This window comes from Camelus dromedarius, chromosome 6, assembly GCF_036321535.1.
Source record: "Camelus dromedarius isolate mCamDro1 chromosome 6, mCamDro1.pat, whole genome shotgun sequence".
NCBI classification, from domain to species: domain Eukaryota; kingdom Metazoa; phylum Chordata; class Mammalia; order Artiodactyla; family Camelidae; genus Camelus; species Camelus dromedarius.
This window is the reverse complement of record NC_087441.1, coordinates 27,487,684-27,488,933: the sequence shown is the minus strand read 5'-3', so window position 1 is coordinate 27,488,933 and position 1,250 is coordinate 27,487,684. Positions and strand designations below refer to the sequence as shown.

General features: G+C 43.4%; 1 protein-coding gene across 1 annotated transcript; it reads right to left on the bottom strand.

Moving 5' to 3' along the window:
- Positions 1–1,038, bottom strand: LOC105096347 (trace amine-associated receptor 6). The gene has a single exon (XM_010988674.2). The coding sequence runs from the start codon at positions 1,036–1,038 to the stop codon at positions 1–3; it is 1,038 nt and encodes a 345-aa protein (XP_010986976.2).
- Between the last annotated feature and the right edge of the window lie 212 nt (positions 1,039–1,250).

The window sequence follows — 1,250 nt, the reverse complement described above, 5'->3', positions numbered from 1 at the left end:
TTACATTTGTTCAGAGAACAAATTCATGCTTGCAGAACTGTTCTTGAACACTTGACCACTCACAATAACTTTTATGGCTTTCCTAAACCAAGGATAAAACAAAGCATAAATCAAGGGGTTCATGGCTGAGTTATAATAAGCACACCAACAGCAAATCTCATAAATATAGGCAGGGGTTATGAAGCCCATAAAGGCATCAATTAATGAGTCAATACTATATGGTAACCACGAAACCATAAATGCTATGACCGTGATACCCAGGGTTTTAGCTGCTCTTCTCTCTCTCTTGGCCACTCTGGATTTATAACTGTCTGATGATGATTCTGTTTTGCTACCAGTATTTTCAATCTTTTTAGCTTGTTGTCTAGCGACAAGAAAAATATTACCATAGAGAATTATCATAATAAGAGTGGGTATAAAGAAGGATAGAAAATCTATCAACACCCAGTTTTGATTTACAGCTGCCTGACAACCTCCCACACAGTTGAGGGTGCTAGATAATTCCTCTAGCCCATCATCAGAGGCACCTGTGTAGAACACGGCGCCGCTGTAAGTCAGGGGCAGAACCCAGGAGAGGCTGATGCATATCCCTGACACAGACACTGTGAACTTGGTGGGATAGACCAGAGGGTCTGTAACAGCAATGTACCTGTCGATAGAGATGAAGCATAATTGGAAGAGAGAAGAGTAACAAAATGCCGCATCACAGCATGTGTGGAAAGTGCAGAAACTTCGCCCAAAGTACCAGCAGCTCTCCACAGTCCTGACCATGCTGAAGGGCATCACAGTCACTCCCACCAGAAAGTCAGCACAAGCCAAAGAGGCGATGAGAAAATTGGTTGGCGAGTGCAGCTGCTTGAAGTGAAGGATGGAAATCATCACCAGGAGGTTTCCAAACGTGGCCAGCAGAGCCCCAAAGCCAAACACCGTGTACAGAATCACCCGGGGTCCTGACGAGTAGGCAGTTTTTACACAGGACCCGTTCACATTCTCATAGCAGAGCTGGGCAGCTGCCAGGGGGGACGAGGTGCTGCTCATGACGCTGTCCTTTACATCCGGAGAATTCTGTCCTTCTCAGTTTTCACAGGGTATAGGATTCTGATTTTCAGTACTCCTGGGGGAAAAACATACATACACTGGGATGCCTGAAGAAACAAGATATTAATATAATTGTTTTTCCAACTTTCCATTTTATTACAAATCTCAAGTGTATTCCATAACAAACTAAATACATCAAAATTATACTGTAC